Below are 20,173 nucleotides of genomic sequence, written 5' to 3' on the forward strand. Positions count from 1 at the left end.
AAAAAAAAACAACAACAAAACAACAGCAACAACAACAAACAACAAAAACAATAACATTTGCATTTTCTTTTTCTTTCCTTAAACAATTCTGCCATTCACATGTACAAATATGCAAAACCCCTTCTAATCCGGAAACAATTGCAATTCGAATATTTTTTCAAGTCCGGACGAATTCGAATTAGACATGTTTCAATGTATATAATTTTTTTTTCCATTAAAATACTAGATATTACAAAAAGATTTTTGTGATAACGTGTACAAACAAACAAACAAACAAACAAACAAGCATTAAGGCAGCTTAAATTCGTTCACGTTAGTTACAATTGTCATTACTTACAAGCCCTATTGTGTCTAAAGATTGCACTGAGCATGCACAAATTGCCAAACAAAACGTTCAGACTCTCGAGAAATGACAATAGTTAAAGGTAACTAGCCATATTGCATGTAGAAGCCAGACAGATATTATTTTATCAATGTATCAATGTCTGATTGTAGCTTTTTTGTAGCTGGTTGTGAAAATTCTACGACGATATGGAAACTCGTATCATCAGCAAACAAGTGTACATCTAAAATGTTGCTTATAAACAACCACCAGGAACAGTAAGAAACAAACAAACAAACAAACAAACAAACAAACAAGCATTAAGGCAGCTTAAATTCGTTCACGTTAGTTACAATTGTCATTACTTACAAGCCCTTTTGTGTCTAAAGATTGCACTGAGCATGCACAAATTGCCAAACAAAACGTTCAGACTCTCGAGAAATGACAATAGTTAAAGGTAACTAGCCATATTGCATGTAGAAGCCAGACAGATATTATTTTATCAATGTATCAATGTCTGATTGTAGCTTTTTTGTAGCTGGTTGTGAAAATTTTACGACGATATGGAAACTCGTATCATCAGCAAACAAGTGTACATCTAAAATGTTGCTTATAAACAACCACCAGGAACAGTAAGAGACCTAAAATGTAGTCTTCAGGAACTACAAGTAATTTACCAATTTGAGAGTTTGTCAGAATGGATAGTTAGTCAGAGCTGAGAGTTTGTCAGAATGGATAAATAGTCAGAAATCCGTGCAAGAAGACTCCAACCAAGCCCAGCAAAGAAGGCAATGTGCCAAACTTTATCAAAAGATTTGCTAATAAAAAAGAAAACTGTTGTTTAACTGTACCCTGTTATTTTCGGTATTTTCGCATAAGTTCAATATATCCATGACCGTATTCATGTAGGTTTGCTAGACGACATCTTTAGATTCGTTCATGCAAAGTTTGAACAAAATTTACCCAGCAGTTTGTTGAAATCGGAGATATACCTACATCTCTGTTGAAATGGACCGTTGGGAAACTCACATCAGAATAATATACACAAATAACGCTGTGTGCATAAGCTGTTAATAAGGGATCAAACCAATTATTATTATTATTATTATTACTTTTGTTTGAAAAATAGTATTTTTTTATTTGAAATACAGCTATTCATTCTAAACACGCAATTGACGTCACCGAACTGATTTAGATAGGTCAAACGGTTGGGCTGGAGGGAACTCGGGATAGGGAGAAACGTAATTACGATTTGTATATAAACCGAAAAAGAAACACTATACAATGCCTCCTTAAATGGGGGTTCACCTTTGCATTATGATTTCTTCTACAAACCCCACATAAGTATAGATCATATTAGAGAGCACTTCCTCGTTATACCATGTGACTTTTTACACCCGCTGACTTTGCGGGCTCTCTAGTTTGTGCCAGTCATATCAGTCTTATATCTTATGTCATAGGCGGTATGGCTTTGCTTAAATTTTGTATAAATACACTAAAAAAAGTTACATTCGCAACAAGGTATCGCTTTCATTATCGTAGGATGTTAACAATTTCACATTTAGTTCGGTGCGGCTCGTACAATAACATTGTCATGACAATCACAATTTAGTCATTTAATGGGGTATTTGTGGTTGAATGTTCTTATTTTGACCTCAAAGCTTGGCGCCAGAGGAGTCTTGCAAAATCTTAATATAATTTAGATTCATTAAAGAGTTTTATTCAAATTTGGATTGAAAAGGTGACTTGGATTTAATGAAAAGGTAATTATTATGAAATATAAAAGAAAAATTTATATTTGTATTTTTTTTTTGCTATAATAATGAACTTCTGTATGTCATCGAAAATGCACAAGTTTTTTATTTTAGTGAAATAAAAATATGAGAGGCACAATGATGTTTTTGGTTAATCAAACGTACAAGTAGTTTTCTTATTTGCTATTAATAGAATCATCCTGCATTTAAACGCGCAGTTGAAGCATTAGAATTAGAAATAAAAATGATAAACTAATGATAATGTAATTTGTTATACAAGTGTTTCAATAGTTCATAAATTTATTCTCGACAGTAATGATTAGTTCATTCATTATTGTTGTTGCTGTTTTTTGTTGGTAAAATCATTGAGCAGAAACTATTAGACAGTTCATCGTTTCTTTTGGCACTAAACATCTAAAAGTGTAAACTTTCCGAGAATACAATTTTTTTCTCATTTGTCAATAGTTATTTCGGGAAATTGGCAACAGACAGTTTTTCGGCCGTTTGCTGCTGGTTTTAATTTCCACTTCCGGTAAATTTAAAGGCAATTCGCCTTCCGTTACCTGGTATTTGCCACGACAGATTATCCTCGTGCTTTGACATTACATATTTGTATTATTATTTATTTTTTATTTATTTATTTATTTATTTATTTATTTAATGTTACAATAAATGATTTCTTTCAAAAATGAAAATATATAGAGGATATTTGTTTGTTTGTGTGTAAGATGAAATTTTATTTCATCGAGTGGGCTTTTAAACAGTATTCTCACGAGTGGCGTAGCCACGAGCGAGAATACTGTTTTTAAAATTCATGAGATGAAATGAAATTACATCTTACGCAACAAACAAACAAATTTTCTTTTTATTTTATGCTTAAAAACAAGTTAAAACGAAATTTCCATAATATTAACGTTAATATTAAAATCTGTTTTCCCCATTGAGAGCCCCATTTAGTCGGAATTTCTCATTAAATACAAGAAGTCTTGAGCTGAAAAATTAGTTCCACAATCAACGTTAAATGACGGTGATATTATTCATTTTATTAAAAAAATATGAATGATCGCTTGTTTTAATAATAAAAACAAACAATTCTTGTAGGAGAAAAAGTCCAACCATCCATCCACATTTCCGTTACTTACTGCGAATTTATATTAGACCTGGCTTTGTTAAATGTAAGCGGCAGCCATTTTTTAAAGGGAGGAAAATAATTGTGTTTGATTCAGAGGTATATCATTTGGATTTGTTAGTAATACACCTTTTTAAAAGAAAGAAGTGTTGACAGATGTGGTTTCATTCAAATAGCAGCAAGGAAAATGGAAAACTTCAAACTAATCAAAGGCTGGCTCAGGAACGCTGGGTTGTTTACTTATTCTACGGGGATAGCTGTCATTGCTTTTCAAGTTTTCATAAAGCATACGGCAGTTATTGCTCGTAGGATACTTTAATATGCCCAAATGTCATCAAGAGCAGTTTTGCATGTGGAAGGAATGTATTTTTCAGACTGTAAAAATGAAACAAAAAAATTTAGAGACGAAATTTGGTGATTGGAATTTGAATGAATAGAAGTAAGTTTTCTTCTTTTTATTACTTTTGACATTTAAGTTATTTATCAATTTCAGCTTTGCTTTTCTTTAAACAGCCTGACATTGTCAGAATTGTCAGCAAAAATAAAATTGAGGTACCACATGGGGAAAATCTTTAAAAAGTAGTTTCGTCATTCAAAAGTGTAGAAATATATTTTGATAATTTTCACTGTGAAATTAACAAATATAATTTTCACGGATAAATCAGTAATCCACTGAAAAACATAAAATAAATCGAAGTATTTTATACTCTTTATATAAGTTATTTGATGACATTTTAGTAAATTTGTTATTATAAATAACATGCAATTTCTAAACCCCATTAAGCTAGATATATAAGTCATTTCCTGAACAATTAACGCTTCATCTAAAGGTTCAAATTGACATTTTTTGATCTGCATCGGGGAGAAAAGCAATACAAAGGACGGGTTATTCCATAATTTCCTTTTACTTATTTTTTATGGAATAAAGCATAGAACCCGCTCATTCTAGTGAGTTACTCATATATAAAATGTTTCCAAGAAAAAACAAAAACATTTTTCGTGTAGTAAAACCACGTGTTTGAATAAATTGAGGCAGAAATATTTAATTTTATTTCAAGAATCCTTCTTTGCATGGGTTACAAAAAAGAATGAATGGACTCTTTATCTCAATGTTATAATGAAAATGTTATTGAAGAAAAACTCTACCAAAACCTCTTATTGTTTTGATCTTCTGCCCCAAGCAGATCACAAAAAGTCAGGTGGCATAGGCACTGTTTTGTGTTTCATTTTGTGTTTTGAAAATAATAATGATAACAACAACAATAAAATCAGACAAATTGAATTTAAAACAAGTACGGTTACATACATGTATTTTGTTAGGCATAATAGTTGAAATACTCGAACTTTATAATACCTCAGAATAAGACAATGCATAGTTGAATTGTGAAAGTTTATAAAATCAAAGAGCTCAAAGCACTGGTGATAATGCGAGTCCTAAAATCTGAGACATTAATATTTGTTCAATTTATATTTATTTTACAAAACGTCCGTTTCTGTGCATAAACAAAAATGTTCAATTTAAAAAAATGCATATCACAAAACTCTTTAAAGTTTCAAATATATCAAAAAATCATAGAAATGTATGCGTTATTATGCCATAATGATTAAGAAATTAATTTATTCATTTTGGTCTTCTCTGGTCGCATAGGTAGGATCAGTTGCCGCCAGCACACTTAGGATTAATTTGATTTATATACAGGATGATTTTGTGTTACAATAAATCTCATTGTCGAAATGTAAAATTGCGGTCAGAAGATTACAGATGCAGGCGACAGCCTTCGGTTTCCAGAAAGGAAAATAGTACTCGATCACATATTGGAGACTAGTTTCATTGTTATTTGTACCAAAAACTTTAACTTTTAAGAAATTATGCATGCCAAGTTTTTTTACAAGTACATTTTAATAAAAAATGAGCCGTGTCATGACGAAACCAACATAGTGGGTTTGCGACCAGCATGGATCCAGACCAGCCTGCGCATCCGCGCAGTCTGATCAGGATCCATGCTGTTCGCTTACACACCCTATAGCAAGTAGAGAAACTGGTAGCGAACATCATGGATCCTGATCAGACTGCGCGGATGCCCAAGCTGGTCTGGATCCATGCTGGTCGCAAACCCACTATGTTGGTTTTGTCGTGACGCGGCTCAAATGTCATTTATTCATGAGAGACATAAAATAATACCTAGGTTTATAATAAAGACAAATTATTGTAGTGTACACCCGACAAGAGTAATCTAACACTTTGTTTATAATATAGCGTTTCATCATACAGGTGTTTTCATCTGGATCTGCACTCGTTTAGCAAAAATCTGTCATAAAAAACGATTTTGCAAAAAAATATAATAATAAATAAATAAATATAAAACAATTATACATGTGTGAAACATTGATTTCATAGTCTTGAGTCTTAATATGATAATACACTAATAGCACGACCACCACTAGCAACCACCACCATCAACCGCAACAAAATGTTTAACATGTTGTAATTGGCGTCATCTGCAAGCCCTTTCTATTTTCGTAATCAAATGTGCACTAAAAGACACTCGCGTTGAGTTCGTGACTTATTATACTTAACTTCATGTCAGTCTTATTTTTCTGATTCTTCGGGTTCATTGACTCCAGCACGTAATGCTGAAGATAGAATACTACTCAAGCCGGTACCTGGGATCATGAAAGATGTTTTACTTTTACGTAGTCTCTCGTCAAAACCGAATCAACAGTTTTCATATATTTTATTTTGTTAGGGTTTTATTGCTTCCGAAGGAATCTCCCCTTTACCTGATTATATTAAAATTGTTATACATACATCATTTGTATATATATATATATGCACTGAAAATATGTAATAATTTCAAAATATGCGTACAAGTTTTACATAATACATTTGTAATTCAATTGTCTATATACTATTTGTAATAGCTCGATAAATCTCAAAATAATGCATTCTTATTTTCACCATTTTCTCAACAGCGTTTATATAAGTTTCGCCGACGTAGAAAACGAACAAGTTTTTAAATGAAATATAATTCTAACGTTTTTTTACTTATTTCATTTTCTTGCAGGTTTTTGTCATACGTCTACATTAAAATGTAATAGGTATACACGATTAAATAAAGATATGATTTTGCTTACAGGTAATTGATACCTTGTAATCACGTTGAAACATGCTGTTAGCCAGACTATTACACATTTTTGCAACCATTTATGGTAAGTTAATACTGATAATTTAACAGCTTCAACTAAAACTTCTTCTTACAATGTTACATTTCATTTCATGAGACACATAGGAAGTGACCGAATTAAAAAAATCAAGCTTTCCATTTTCCTTTTTTTTTCGCAGTGTTTTAAAAGAAGATATAACTAATGAATTAAGTTCACATAAACGTTAAAACTAAACCAAACACACAGAAAACTAGCGGACAAACAAAAGCCAAAGTTTCAATTATACTAGTTCCACCAAGATTTGATGAAACATCTATATGTGTTGGCTTTAATAGACATGTTTGCTATTTTCACATGAAGCGCTACAATTATGGTCTATTTGGTCTAAAATATTCGTTTATGACGTTTGTTTAATTGACAACACAAACTGATGACATAAACGTTAACTATATATAATGAATATATGTTATATTATTCTACAGCGTTGTATGGGGTTGGTCTTTGTTGCGATGTTAACTGCGGAGACCTAGGATGTGATGACGTCACTGGTGAATGTGTTTCATGTAAAGATGGGTTCTGGAACACAACATGCGATGTTCCTTGTACCTCTGGGTGTAATACATGTGACCAGATAACCGGTAATTGTACTGCATGTGTCGCTGGAAGGTGGGGTGTTAACTGTACAAAATGCCCAGATGAAAACTGCTACTTATGCAACAACATTTCGGGAGAATGTGAGGTTTGTAATGATAGGTTTTATGGTGCCTACTGTAATGAAACTTGTGACGAAGAGTGTCTGCAGTGTGATAAAGAAAGTGGAAAGTGTACAGTTTGTGACTCTAGCTACTGGGGAGAAAACTGTACCGAGCTATGTGGAGAAAACTGTCACTTATCAATATGTGACAAAAGTGATGGACATTGTTTAAGTTGTATCGAAGATTTCTGGGGAAGCAACTGCACAAATGAATGTACTCAGGGGAATTGCATGAACTATACATGCGCACAGGATGGAGCTATGGAATGTTTTTCGTGCTATTCAGGTTATTGGGGTGAAAACTGCAATGAAACGTGTGAACTGTCATGTTTGGAAATCGACTGTTCGAAACAAGATGGTGAGTGTTCCACATGTGTAGCAGAATATTGGGGTAAAACATGTGATAAGGTTTGTCCTTTGGAATGTAAAACAGAAGAATGCGACAAAGACTCAGGTGAATGTAAAGAATGTCTTGAAGGGTTTTGGGGACCAAGCTGTAATGAACCTTGCAATAGTACGTGTGACGGAGCTTGTGACCGACAAAACGGTAGCTGTAGCAGTTGCAAGGATGGTACATGGGGCACACTATGCACAAAACAGTGTGCCGGACATTGTATATGCGATAAAGAATCGGGCATTTGCGAGGAATGCTTTGATGGTTTTTGGGGTTTCGAATGCAATATTCAATGTGGTAGTGAATGTGGAATAAACGGTTGTCTACGTCACTCTGGCCACTGTGTTGACTGTGCGTCTGGTTTGTACGGCGTAAATTGTCAAAATGAGTGTGATGGTCAATGTCATGCAGGGTGCCACCGGGCCACAGGGGTATGTCAGTTTTGTCCAACTGGACATTGGGGAGATCAGTGCAACAATAGCTGCTCTCTTAACTGTGCAGATACTTGCCATCAAAGCAACGGTCATTGTGATGCATGTAGATCGGGTATGTGGGGAATGGAATGTGATTTCGTTTGTGACGGTTGTGAGTGCGAGAGAGGAACTGGCTTATGTTCGAAATGTGCTACTGGATATTGGGGTATTGATTGTACTAACAAATGCGACCCCTCTTGTAAGGAATGCGACATGAATAACGGTAAATGCAGAAATTGCAAAACTGGATTGACAGGGGACACTTGCGAGAAAAAATGTAATGAAAATTGTGCAAACGGATGTGATATATCTGGTGCCTGTTTCAGTTGCATTGATGGATTTTGGTCAAAGAATTGCACAGTTACGTGTCAAGATGGATGCCAAGCTTGTGACTTTCATACTGGTACTTGTACGAAATGTATGGATGGTCTATGGGGTGTTTCTTGCACAAAGCGTTGTTATACCTCAGATCAAATACCTTTTAATTGTCTTCAAACCAAGTGCGATATGCAAGAAGGAATTACATGCAGTGAATGTATAGAAGGCTACTGGGGTGTAAATTGTAACAAAGCTTGTGATTTGCATAATTGTGAAGGCGAACGGTGTAACAAATTAAACGGTCAATGTCTAGAATGCAAAGCAGGATATTGGGGAGAAGATTGTAATCAGACATGTATGGTTGAAAACTGCACAACATGCTCTAGATTAACTGGCCAATGTTTGGAATGCAATCATGGTTATTACGATGGAGATTGCAGAAGTTATTGTGAAAGTACATTTTGTGAGGGAAGTAAGTGTAACATATGGACTGGTGAGTGTGATGGCTGTGTTGTTGGACACTGGGGATCAAACTGTGAACTAACTTGCAACTCATCCTGCACTGTGTGTTCCAAACATAGCGGGAGATGTCTACAGTGTTTGACGAATTATTGGGGAGATCACTGTGAGAAGAAATGTGATCCTGAATGTTCCGGAAGTTGTGACAAGAATACTGGTTACTGTAATGGTTGTTTGGACGGCCGGTGGGGAATTTATTGCAATCAGTCATGTTCGGAAGAAAACTGTAAAACTTGTGAACAAATAAGCGGTCAATGCAAAACATGCAAGCATGGAAGTTGGGGAAATTCATGCGATAAACATTGTACAGATATATCTTGCTATGAATGTGGACGATTTGATGGCATATGTGAGAGCTGCTTGCCTGGATATTGGGGAAAGGGGTGCAGACAAGAATGTGATGTTTCATGTGAATGTTGCAACACAATTGACGGTGCCTGTATGCCTTGTTCCCAAAAGAGAGTAAATAGTATGTTTTTCTCTGTTTTTTATAACTGAAAAAATCATTTTACATACTGTATTGAAATGGAACCCTTAAAATCTCTTGTAATAAGAAGCTTTTTTGTCTTAATATTGAATTTCTCAGTGTTTATGAATTGAATTGGTCTTTAATTATTTTAAACATTCTTTCAGAAGTGGAAGAAATGGTAGATTACATGACGTTATCGGTCGCCGTTGGTATTTCAGTTGGAATTGTGCTTGGAGTTGCATGTATTATCATTCTATGTCGCTGCATGTGTACAAAAATGTAAGTTTTTTTTCATATATTCTTTAATACCTTTCCCGCCATTACTTGAAAATATATGTTTATAAATCAGGAAAGTACTTCTGAAAAAAAAATTAATATAACTAATGTACGTTTGAAATACTTTCCATGTGTAAGGTTAAATACTATTGGTAGTTTATGATATGTGTCAAAAGTCTAACACTCTAGTCTGTCTCAGTGAGGAGCTCAAACTGACCTGAAATATTTTAAAGTTTCCTCCCTGGTGATAGAAATCAATTGGAAAGCTATGGTCATATTTATTTGTCTGTATTCCTTTTTATTACAAAGAAAGTCCCCAAGATCAGTTGTAGGTAGGCGAGGGTTGCCGTCTATCCAGTCACTAAACAAGGGTATATTGTTGAATGAATCGGAAAATCGCTTTAGTGAGATCATTCCTGCTGGGGAAAATGGTTATGCGCGTGTTACAAAAGAAGAACATTTGGACGAAAACACCTATTACAATATGGAGTTTGAAGGTACATATATCTTACATTACATATGTTTGTATATCAGAATGGTTATGCGTAACCGAGAATAGTTTCTTGAATGTTAAAACAATGCACACGGCATATATAATTGTTGACAAATTAGATACATGTTTTAAAGAATTTTAATATTTGAGTGGTGTAAAATAGTTTTACAACCATACTTGTTAATTTGATAAATACACTTTAAACAAAAATATTTTAGCAATCATGTTTTAAACGCATACTTTATAAGAATCATAACAACTCGGATACATTTCAATGAGTATAAAGTCATGTAAAATGTAAATTCACTAAGTACAATATTATACTTGGTGAACAAACTATATGCAGTGATGTAACTCATAGATACACCAACGTACCTTATTTCTGAGTGACCAATAACATACAATAAAACAAAATAACTCGAACTGTATATAATATTTTTTAAATATTTCAGTTCTGACAAAGCCTAAGAAAGATAAAGTTGCTGACACTAGCGAGGACACGGACACAGATGACGGTTATGTCCAAGCACCTCCTAAACAGACACCAAAACAACCATCAAACGGTGATTAAAATCTAATACTGTATTTTAGATAAAAATTCCTTAGCAGCATCAAATTGATATGATTATATATACCATATGTAGTTGAACCTTTTTTATAATATCTATTACAGCTCGGATGTGCAGCAAGCTATCTACTTAATTCAATTATTTTCGAGTTAGCTTTCTTTATCAGTGTATTACTAAAGGGGGACATGGCCATAAATGTATTGAGGACCCACATCACATTTCCTTTAGTGTAGAGGCAGCTACTTTTACTACTTTTACTTACAAATTTTTCACTATTTAGCTGATCCCGTTATTATCCCCCGCCGATGGAATCGGGAGGGGGATATAGTTTTGGCGTTGTCCGTCCGTCCGTCCGTCCGTCCATCCGTCCGTCCGAATTTCGTTTCCGGAGTAGTTCTCTGCAACTAATGGCTGGAATTCAACGAAACTTTATGGGAATGTTGATCAGCATGTGAAGTTGTGCACCTGGGTATTTTCGTCTGGATATTTTTAGTATTTTTAGAGTTATTGCCCTTGACTTAGTAAAATTTTGCAATTTTCAACTTGTGTCGCATGTAACTCAAAAAGTATTTGACCTAGAGTCATGAAACTTTACAGGAATGTTGATCAGTATGTGTAGTTGTGCGCCTGGGTATTTTCGTCTGGATATTTTTAGTATTTTTAGAGTTATTGCCCTTGACTTAGTAAAATTTTGCAATTTTCAACTTGTGTCGCATGTAACTCAAAAAGTATTTGACCTAGAGTCATGAAACTTTACAGAAATGTTGATCAGCATGTGTAGTTGTGCACCTGGGTATTTTCGTCTGGATTTATTTAGTATTTTTAGAGTTATTGCCCTTGACTTAGAAAATGTTTGCAATTTTCAACATGTGTCGCATTGTAACTCAAAAGGATTTGACATAGAGTCATTAAACCTTATTGGAAAGTTGCTCAGCATATTTAGTTTGTTCCTGGGGTTTCGCTTGTGGTTTTATCCAGTATTTGTAGAGTTATTTCCCTTGACCTAGTAAAAACTGTTTCATTATGTTGTTATTTGATCCTTGAGTGCTTGAGTGCTTCAGTTAGAATCGACCAACTTTACAGGAATAATGATCAACATCACTAAATTACAGGAATAATGATTCACCTCACTGTGAAGCTATGAACCTGGGACTTTGCATGTGGATTTTTTTCAGTTTTGTTAGAGTTATTGCCCTTGAATTACAGTAGTATAAATTTGCAATTTTCAACTTGGGGTTTGCTTGGGGATTTATTCAGTATTTGTAAAGTTCCTGCCCTTTACTTAGTAAAAAGATTTTTAGTTTTCAAAAAATATTTGACCTAGAGTCATAAGATTGACAGAACGGTGGCGCGGTGGGGGCACCCGTGTCCTATGGACACATTTCTAGAATTAAAATGATTTGTTACAATAACATTTAAAAATATTTGAAAATTGTGAGATCCCTTCTTGATGCCTTGAAAATGGCAATGAAGTCTGGAGATTAAGATGTTTTTACATCTAGGTGAGCTATTGTGATCCCCCACCGTCCGTCGTCGTGCGTCGTCAGCAATTTCTTTAAACAACATCTCCTCAGAAACAAATGACTGCACAGCAACCAAACTTTACAGGAATGATCCTATGGTGGTCCCCTGCCAAAGTTGATCAAATGGTTCCGGTGTGTTGCATAAGTAGGTCACAGGGCCAGAAAAGGAGTTTTAAAAATGCAAAATTAAAAAATCTTGTCTGAAAGTACAAGGCCTAGAGCTTTGATATTTGGTATATGATATAACCTATAGGTCCTCTACCAAAATTGTTCAAATTTTAGCCCTTGGGTCAAAATTGGCCCCACTCCAGGGGTCATAGATTTTCCTTATATGTATATAGTGAAAACTTAAAAATTCTTCTTGTTTGAAGGTACAAGGCTTCAAGTTCAAAGAATATTACAGTTTATGCCATGATTAATATATAAATAAAGCCTTATGTCTTCAGTTGTTGTGTTAATAATAACCAGTACTCGGCGGGGGATATAAATTCAACGAATTTGCTTGTTTAACTTAAGTATTCCAACGTTGACATGATGTAAACACGACTGAGGTTAATTAGGATGTGATCAAAGATATTGATATTGTATTCTTTTCCATTGAATTCATATGTTTAATCATATTAATCTAGGTTCAGCTGTTCCAGTGACAAATCAGACCACGGGTGACGCAGATGTAGTTATATCAGGCTATTTTGAACCTGTCGAAGTTCTTAATGCGTTAAAAAAGACCGGAAATGAAAAGAATGAAGCAGGAAAAACTATAAATTTTGCACAAGAAGGTGAAACCATTTTGTTAATAAACATAGCATAATTATATTTCCTAATACTAGAACAAACAGTTTAGAAGCACATATTCTGAAAGAAAAATGAAAGAAATATGAGCACAATGACATTTTTCTCTCTGTAAAGTCAGTTATATTTTTAATAAATATATGAAATATGTGCATGTATGTATAATATAAATAGGTATGTAACTCCTACAAAGTTAAGAAAGCAAACTAAGGTAACGGATTGATAAAGGTGAAATGTCTACAACTGTGTACCATGATAGTTTACTGTTAAAGTTACGATCTAAGTTGTATCTTAATAATTATTTAAAAACTTTAAATCATGTTTAATTTGATTTATTTACATCTTAAAATACCCATTATTCTCTGGCTTCTAATCATTGATTGCAGCACACTAAATGTTCAAAAATAAGTACCGCTCAAACCAGCAGGTGTTCTAGGAGGCGTGAGGAATGTTGCACTTTTTCATTATCCCTTATGTACAGACTCAATTAAACCGAGTCTGCAATTTTTATGTAATTTTGTTGAGATTAATGCTTCTGAAGGATCACCCTTTTTCCAGATTTCTGTTTTAAAATACATGTATATGAAATATACCTGTTTTTCTAAACAAAATAATGGTTTAAATAAAATGCTTCATTTATCCTCATTCTAAACTATTCAAATTATTTTGATTGTAACTAAAGGTCAAGGTGACGTACAACATAGAGACAATAAAGGTTTTGTACCAGAGAGTCCAGGGAATTACACAAATGTTGAAATAAACAGATCAGAATCTGGTAAACTTTTTCGGGTTATTTATATTTCTTTAAATAAGCTTGATATGCATTAAAATATAAAATACTTATTCATAGAAAACGATTTCTTTCTTTTCAACGATGGCTTTAACTATATACTTGATGTGAACTTGGGATGTTTAATGATAAGTCGCCTTCCATCAATCTCTTCGTCAATCATTAGATGTCGGAAATCCAACATATAGATAAATATTAATTTCATCTTTTTGCTTCCTAAACATAAATAGAAATATATTTAAAACCAAATATTACATATATCTGTAATAACCTTTATTTATTCATTTTGTTACAATTTAGCGCCATCAGTTTCAGAAACCTACTCGAATCTTTCACCTGTAAAGGCAGAGAAACGTTTCCAGTTCGCACCAGCAACTTACGAGGAACTTCAGTTCGGAAATAATAATGAATACACTGAAATTGTTACAACAGATTAGCCCCCGAGTCGGATGTTTGATAGAAGATCCGTGTCAGTCTTGAAAAAACGAACTAATTTATTTATATTTGATGATTTGAATAGAGATATGCGTGTATCTTATACTAACGTGGACATGGTGTTAATTTCCTGCAATGATTGATGTGCGTGCGTGCGTGTTTGTATAAATGCCTGTGTGTGCGTATATGTTCATCGTGTTCGGTTGTTCAATGACATTATTTACCAATTTATTGTGATTTGAATTTAACTAACATTTAATTAGCTGGGAGTCATATTATGACTAATGCATATGAAACTGTACGTAAACTAACATATGTTGATATATTTTATTTCTATGTGTTGTAACTAAAATGTGCAAATTAACAGACAAAAACGCGTATACTTGAACGTTTGTTTTGGTAAAAATGTTGTCATTATTTTCATTAGTGACCAGCTTTGTAAATTGCTCATTGTGATATAATTCAAACATTACATACCTGATGTTATCAAAATGTTCATCTTATATCAAATTAAAGTAGTATGTGCGTTTATCACTTCCGTTAGTGTGAGTGAGCAGTTAGTGAGTTATTTTCAGAATATAAAAGAACAAATTTTAAAATTTTGAAAGTCACCATAAACCCTACATTTGTACCAAATTTGGAAAAATGTCATTTGAAACAAAGCCTGTTACTTGTTGAAAACAGTCACTGTCATCATCATTATTTCAAACATACCCCAAATTACTGTAATACTATATTGTGTTACGTAATATTTCGCAAAAGCATTCTTATTGAAATACAGAATGTATGTTTTAATAAGAGTTTTCGGAAAAATATTGAAATTAAAAAGAAGAAATTAATAAAGGTGCTCACGAAACTAACTCTCCCTGAAGTGACTCGTGCGGATGTTGATGATTTGTTAACATGCAGGCGTTGACCTACATCCAATTGTTAACATGCAGGCGTTGACCTACATCCAAAAAATAACTTTTTTAGTGATTGTGAAGAGAAAACTGGAACACCTGTAAGACGTTAAAACAAAGGATAGGACAAAATCAATATTAAACTGACAACCCATTTAAGGGGCGAACCCAATCAAACACATTAACTTTCATTTAGTTGCAGTCAATAAAATAAAAACAAACCAAAAAGGTTAAAATGAAATTTAAAATGTCATTTTTCAGAAAATATTAAAGAGAAATTAACAAAACAATCATTTATTGCCTATCTTAAATCTTTATAATAAAGTACAAATAACTACATACCGTTTATCTAAAAAATATATTTTTGTTGTTTCCCTTTATCTTCCATTTGCATGTCACGATTAACTTGAAACACGTTCTGTATTTACACACTAGTCCGTTGAAGGCACTTGTTTTGTTGGGTCTGGTTTTTTTCTGGCATATTTAAAGAAAAGTTAAACCGAGTTTTTTACCATATGAAAAAGATAAAGACGTAAAGTAAAATGTATGAGAGAAATACATTTTTTTGTAACATAAAAACTCTTTGAAGTTTTTGTATACGTTTGCAACAAGAGTCGTTAGACGTTCTTGTTTGTCACATAAAGGCCGCCAAGAAGCCTGCAGCAGCTAAGGAGGTTAAAATACAAAAGAATGCCAAAGCAGCTAAGCTCAAAGTAGCTGCCTGATCACCAAAGAAGGTATATCTTATATCAAGGACAAATCTTAAAATATTTTCATCATTTTGTAACTACTTGTTAATGAAGTCAGGAATGTAGGTTCAATACTGAATTCATTGAGCGCGTTGAATAAACTCATATTATGCGAGCCTTTGATGGAATAAATATTTTGAAACGCATTAAATTGTTCTATAATTTTGGAAGTGCTTGAATGAATTTAAAGCTAATCAGGCTATTATTATCATTATTATCATTAATGTATTCGATATAAAGCCCAGACATAATGCCTCCTCAAAATTCATGTATTGTTGGCAAATATTAGCGGTATCTTTTCATAGTGTTTAAGTGTACGTTTTAGGGCAAAGCTATCATGCATTTTTGAATTTGTGTCAAAAATGCACTCGATTAGTACTGAAATATAATTATGTATGTAATGTAACGGGGTTTAAAAATAAGTAGCAAATAAAAACTGAACTTACTTCAGCAAATAAAAACTGAACTTACTTTAAGAATATATTGGAATGCACTCAGCTTAAATCCCTGAAGTCACCTTGACCTTTGACATAATGACATGGGTCTTGCACACAATAAATATTCTATTGATGTTGGCCACGTGTAACATGAAATGGTGAAATTCAATCATGAATGTGGAAAACTACACATACGAATGTACTAAAGTAAGAGAAATACAGCAAGATTCATCCGCTGCTGTGACCTTCGATTTTGACCTAAGTACCTAGAATTCGCACATCGTCTTCTTTTGATGGCAATGCGTACCAATTTATTTTGAATTTGAAATTCCATCATTCATGTAGAAGTTATGTACTGAACAATAACTCAAACTGCAGTTAAAACTATATGACAAATTCAATATCAACATCAATCCCTCACTATGGTTTTGACTTTTGACAAAGATGCCAGGGTCTTTTAGGCGACGACTTGTGTACTTATTAGGTCATGTATTACAACTTATATTGAAATGTCATCATGCATGGAGAAGTTATAAAGCCGGAAACAAACTGCACGCATGCGTATGACAGGTGCATAACAAACTTTTAGACTTGAGCTTGGATTGGATAGATTTCTCTCCCTGAGGGATCGCACCTTACTATGTACAGTTAATTTTATTGGGAGATGTTTTAAGTAAATTCAGTAACTAAGCCCTGACATTCAGTCGGTCAGTACGCATTTTCTTATCGTTATCCTGCTAATGCTCTAGGCCTGCTTTGTTTTGATATGGTACTTTCATTTTATATAATTTCTTTAATACAAAGGTGAACCCCCCATCAACTGTTGATGAAGCATTTTTCGGGTTAAAGAGGTCCTGATTTAGCAAGCAATTCAAATAATCCGTGTTCATTCTTTATGGAATTCTTGGATATCGTTTTTTTTATGAATACTCAATAAGTTCATTACTTTTTTATTAATATCATTTTGTGAGGATGTTGATTATTAATCTATGTTACATTGTTAAGATTAAGTTCCCTGCTCATTCATCTTTGGGAATGATAGTTAGCTTGTTAGTTTTTATTGAAGCAACAAATTGTTGGAAGAGATATTGATGCACATATCCTTAATAATAAAGATACCATTGCTTTAATTTTTGATGTCACTTATTAACGCATGTTTATTGAGTCAGTTGTATCATTAATTAATCATATTGTTATTAATAATGTTTCTACAATGTTTTTATTATATTTATGCAAATGTGAACGTGTAATGTTATAAACATGAGATGAATCACTTACATTTTCTATCTATATCTTTGTGTTTTCCTTACCGACTCATTTTGTAGACATATGTATAAATGCTTTATTTCTTTTCGAGCGCAAGCCATTAGATCATAGGAAAAGGATAGGAAAAGGTGCTTCTAAAAGGTGGTCTAAAAGGGATAAACCAAATTGATATACATTTTACTACCTTACTTTACTTACTATACGTAATTATTAACAAACAAGATGTCCTGTCATTTAATTGAAACAGATTATCAACACATTTAATTATCAAGAAATCAATCAAAATTTGTTCCAATAAATGGTCATACCCATTCAGAAAATGGGTTTCACTATTTACCAGTCTTCAGTAACTGCCGATTTCGAATAAGACACAGGACGGCTGAAAAAGTCAATGATCTGTCATAAAGACTAGATAAACTTCTTGCAAATATACGAGTAGATGTCATTGTCCCTTATTTGGCATATATTGATACTGTCAGATTTTCATTATTCCAATATTTAGGGAATTGCTTAAATTTATCGAACTTCTCTAGCCGTACGATTGACTTCGCCGACTATAAGTCACTTGCCCCTTATCGCTATGGGCTTTCATCACTCTATAAGGACTTGATTTATTTTTATAAACGTACAAAAATGCAACCAGTAGAAAATAAAAATCTTCATATTAACCTTTAAAAGATCAATCACCTATCCCTCCAACCTCACCTTCCTCAAAAGTAGACGAATGAGTATCTGAAAAACGACTTAGTTTAAACATATTTTATTCATAATCATACTCAGTTCATAATATACATGTTATTAATATAATATAATTTTAAAATGGATAAGAACGAACGATATGAAGTTCTTCTCACACTTGAAGACTTTTCGTATGATGCAATATATTTTGTATATTAACAATATAAGAGTAGCCGAACTGCGTATTTAATAAAAAGACGATATCCAAATAGGGTTAGCTGCCAAAGTTAAATGTAAACAAAATCACGTGTATCTGTCGGACAGAGATTAACCTAAATGTTTATTTGTTATTTATCAATCGCAAAATTTCGGCCCTTTTCAAAATACGGATACTATATTTTGATACAAAAACATGTAATCAAGTAGACTAGCACGTAAAAATTGGGATTTTTATCTTTCATTAATTTCGTTAAATCAGGTAAAAGCCGATGTAAATTTAATGATTTAAAAGTAAACCGTTCATTATTTATTTACTGATAATCATGTTTTTACAAAATCAGAAGTACAAATGATAAGCTTATGCCAAGAGGTATTCTAATATAGATTCACATTTAATTTCTGCGATTGTCTAGTTAATGCATTCGTTACATCATTAAATCTTCTACATTGTATGCATCAAAAGTCAGTTTTAGAAGTGCTTTCAATCAATATTGTTTCCGAGTTGGTTAAGATGTTCCGGCGAGGTGATCCGAAGTGCGACGACCACCATTGTTATCGTTAAAAGTATCTAAAGTTGTTATAAATCAATTGTGCATGCAGAGTTTCATTAGAATCAAATTTCTGAAATTTAATCAAAACATTAAACAGAAACACTGATGAAAATTCATGTGTATGATCAGATTTCTGAAATATAATGTTTGATGGTAATCGGCATTCCACCAACATTCAAAGCCCTGGGTATAGTCCCTTAATAAGTCAGGGAAAACCTCTTCCCAGGTTAAGCACTATAGCATGTCATTTGTTTTGTCAGAGAATAGGTTTTGCAAGGTTAAGCGCTATAGCATGTCATTTGTTTGGGAAATACGTTTCCCAAGGTTGAGCGCTAAAGCATGTCATTTGTTTTGTCAGGGTGTACGTTTTCAAAGGTTAAGCGCTAGCATGTCATTTGTTTTGTCAGGGAATACGCTTTCCAAGGTTAAGCGCTATAGTATGTCAATTGTTTTGCCCGGGAATACGTTTCTCAAGGATAATTGCTATAGCATATCAATTGTTTTGTCAGGGAATACGTTTTCCAAGCTTAAGAACTATAGCATGCCATTTGTTTTGTAAGGGAATATGTTTTCCAAGCTTAAGAACTATAGCATATGCCATTTGTTTTGTCAGGGAATATGTTTTCCAAGCTTAAGAACTATAGCATATGCCATTTGTTTTGTCAGGGAATATGTTTTCCAAGGTTAAGCGCTTTAACACATCATTTGTTTTGTCAGGAAAGTTCAGTTCTTTAGTATGCAACTTGTAGATAGACACAGTTTAGGTGATTATCATGTGTTTTCGCGACATTTCTACACCGACTTCAATGTTATTTTTCTATACTACTGATAAAGTGAAAAGTTGGCACCCGTTCATTGGTGATGATATTGATGTAATGGAAAATCGTTCAATCAACTGATATGGTCAATTCCAGGTCGTCTGATTTGATAAAAATAAAAATAAATTTACATAAACAAATCTAAATTATAATGTTATAACACTTTATATTTTTAGTCATTTACTACGTAATGCATTAATTATGTTTATTTGTGTCGCATATAGGAAATTGAAAACTACCAGGTTAATAAAGAGGAAATATAATACTTTAAAATATGCATTAAGTGTAAGGCAAACCTTATGATCTTATAGTCAAAATGATAAATGTGAATATTATCATTCTATAGATTAATGTATACATTACATATTTATGTTGGCA

The 20,173-nt window shown here is 33.2% G+C and overlaps 1 protein-coding gene across 1 annotated transcript; it reads left to right on the top strand.

The window, feature by feature from the left end:
- The first annotated feature begins 1,782 nt into the window (after window positions 1–1,782).
- On the top strand, window positions 1,783–14,335 carry LOC132727319 (multiple epidermal growth factor-like domains protein 11). Its single transcript, XM_060712755.1, has 9 exons — window positions 1,783–2,085; window positions 6,343–6,415; window positions 6,853–9,297; window positions 9,462–9,576; window positions 9,883–10,070; window positions 10,519–10,629; window positions 12,788–12,937; window positions 13,633–13,725; window positions 14,041–14,335. Exons 2-9 carry the CDS (start codon window positions 6,373–6,375, stop codon window positions 14,175–14,177), a joined length of 3,282 nt encoding a protein of 1,093 aa, XP_060568738.1. The 5' UTR covers window positions 1,783–2,085; window positions 6,343–6,372; the 3' UTR covers window positions 14,178–14,335.
- The last annotated feature ends 5,838 nt before the right edge of the window (window positions 14,336–20,173 follow it).

The sequence above is a fragment of the Ruditapes philippinarum genome, unplaced genomic scaffold (genome assembly GCF_026571515.1).
Source record: "Ruditapes philippinarum isolate M1 unplaced genomic scaffold, ASM2657151v2 ctg2729_1_1_1_1, whole genome shotgun sequence".
NCBI classification, from domain to species: Eukaryota; Metazoa; Mollusca; class Bivalvia; order Venerida; family Veneridae; genus Ruditapes; species Ruditapes philippinarum.